This window comes from Merops nubicus, unplaced genomic scaffold (genome assembly GCF_000691845.1).
Source record: "Merops nubicus isolate BGI_N331 unplaced genomic scaffold, ASM69184v1 scaffold3215, whole genome shotgun sequence".
NCBI lineage: Eukaryota > Metazoa > Chordata > Aves > Coraciiformes > Meropidae > Merops > Merops nubicus.
The window spans coordinates 549-1,174 of record NW_008607429.1 but is presented as its reverse complement, the minus strand read 5'-3'; the positions used below and the strand labels follow the sequence as shown (position 1 = coordinate 1,174).

Here is a 626-nt window from a genome sequence, read left to right as displayed (position 1 = left end):
CCCTACAGATCTCTCTACTCACTTTCAAGTTTTTCAAACACACAGAAGTCATTTTGCAGTTGAAAAAATTATTATAAAGAACTCCAAGTCCACCCACCAGGAGCTATTAACGAGGTGTAAAATTACTCTACCTGAACCTTGAGATGTACTTTTCTGAGCACCTGTGGAGGAAACTTGAGCCTTTGTTATAGTCTGCACAGGCTGAGCCACAATTGTCCCTCCTCCTCCACTCACGATGGCTTTGGCTACACCTTGAGTCACAACCTGCTTCGGGCCAACGGCCTTTGCTACTGAAGAGCTAGATTTTGCCACAAGTATCTGGCCACCACTTATAGCCACTGCTTGTTTCACTGTCGACTGCAAAGCAGAACCAACTGGAACACCAACAACCTGCAACAAATAAGTATTGGATGATGTCCTGCTGGCAAGAGCCATCAGGAGAATTCTAGTTGGTACACGACCTCCACCTCTAGACATTTCTGGAGACCTTACACATCTCTAATCACCTACAAAAGCTATTCATTCAGAAATAAAATTAAACTGGCAAGAGGCCAATCCCAAGGCAACAGATAAACTCTTAAACACAATTGGGATTTCACAAAAGATTAAATACATTCAAATTACAG

The 626-nt window shown here is 42.7% G+C and overlaps 1 protein-coding gene across 1 annotated transcript in view; it reads right to left on the bottom strand.

The window, feature by feature from the left end:
* The window catches only part of YEATS2 (YEATS domain containing 2), a gene marked incomplete at its 5' end in the record, with an annotated part of 19,033 nt that extends 18,643 nt beyond the window's left edge, over positions 1 to 390 (bottom strand). The window contains one exon of the mRNA XM_008939917.1: positions 132 to 390. Coding sequence (XP_008938165.1) covers positions 132 to 390 — 259 coding nt within the window. The remainder of the gene's footprint in view (positions 1 to 131) is intronic.
* Positions 391 to 626: the final 236 nt, after the last annotated feature.